Source organism: Larimichthys crocea, unplaced genomic scaffold (genome assembly GCF_000972845.2).
Source record: "Larimichthys crocea isolate SSNF unplaced genomic scaffold, L_crocea_2.0 scaffold696, whole genome shotgun sequence".
Classification (NCBI taxonomy): Eukaryota; Metazoa; Chordata; class Actinopteri; family Sciaenidae; genus Larimichthys; species Larimichthys crocea.
Window position 1 is genome coordinate 10,839 of NW_020859207.1, and position 1,075 is coordinate 11,913.

The following is a 1,075-nucleotide window of genomic DNA, read 5'->3' on the forward strand; positions in this document are numbered from 1 at the left end:
TTGAGAAGGTCTCAATTTTTTTTGGAAACGCTGATAGCCATCACCCATCTCTGGATGTGTTCCTGAGGAAAGTCATGGAGAAATCCCTTGAAAGTAAAAATGGTCACCTGGACCTGTTTGTTCGCTTCCTTCATGGCCTCTCTCTGGAGTCCAACCAGAGACTCTTAGGAGGCCTGCTGGGTCAAACAGACAACATTCCAGAAATCATCCAGAGGGCCATCAACAACCTGAAGGAGATGAACAGTGATGATATCTCTCCTGACAGAAGCATCAACATCTTCCACTGTCTGATGGAGATGAACGATCACTCACTTCATCAGGAGATCCAAGAGTTCCTGAAGTCAGAGAACAGATCAGAGAAGAAACTCTCTGAGATCCACTGCTCAGCTCTGGCCTACATGCTGCAGATGTCAGATGAGGTTCTGGATGAGTTTGACCTGAAGAAGTACAACACATCAAACCAGGGACGACTGAGACTGATTCCAGTTGTGAGGAACTGCAGAAAGGCTGCGTAAGTCCAGGTGTGATTTATGCAAACTCCAGAAAAGTCCTCAACCACAGTAAGGCCATAGTCAGCTGTGAGGTTCAAACCTATTCTTGCTCTGCGGTAACAGCAACAGTGCTAACCACTGCGGCACTGTGCCAACCTGCTTTCATGTAATTATAAAAGTGAGGGCATCGTTGACCCCCTCCACACATCAGTGTCAGGTTCTCATAATAATCATGCATTACAAATCTGCTGGCAGCTTGTGAGGCTTAGTAGTTATCAGTAGCTATTGTTTCTATCTGTTTTTAAGTGTTAAAAGCATTCAGTAATTTTGTTTTTAATAAGAGCTGTGTAGATCATTTTTGTTTTGTCTTTTATAATTGAGTAAACTATAACTTTTCCTGAAGTAGACATTGCAGCATCAAGTCACAATTATGAGATGATATATATATAATGTTTCAGACAAAAGTGGGCTTCTTGTTGCTGGTTTATTTAAAGCTCCAAATCCACAGTGAAAACTAAATTGCATTGACAAAAATATAAACAATGTTAGCTTAACATAAAATATAACATGCACATCATGTGGAA

General features: G+C 41.2%; 1 protein-coding gene across 1 annotated transcript in view; it reads left to right on the plus strand.

Moving 5' to 3' along the window:
- LOC113745379 (NLR family CARD domain-containing protein 3-like) overlaps nucleotides 1–530 on the plus strand; it is a 3,276-nt gene extending 2,746 nt beyond the window's left edge. Inside the window, exon 3 of the mRNA XM_027276917.1 lies at nucleotides 239–530. Within this exon, the coding sequence (XP_027132718.1) occupies nucleotides 239–515 (277 nt within the window). The 3' untranslated portion in view covers nucleotides 516–530. The remainder of the gene's footprint in view (nucleotides 1–238) is intronic.
- The last annotated feature ends 545 nt before the right edge of the window (nucleotides 531–1,075 follow it).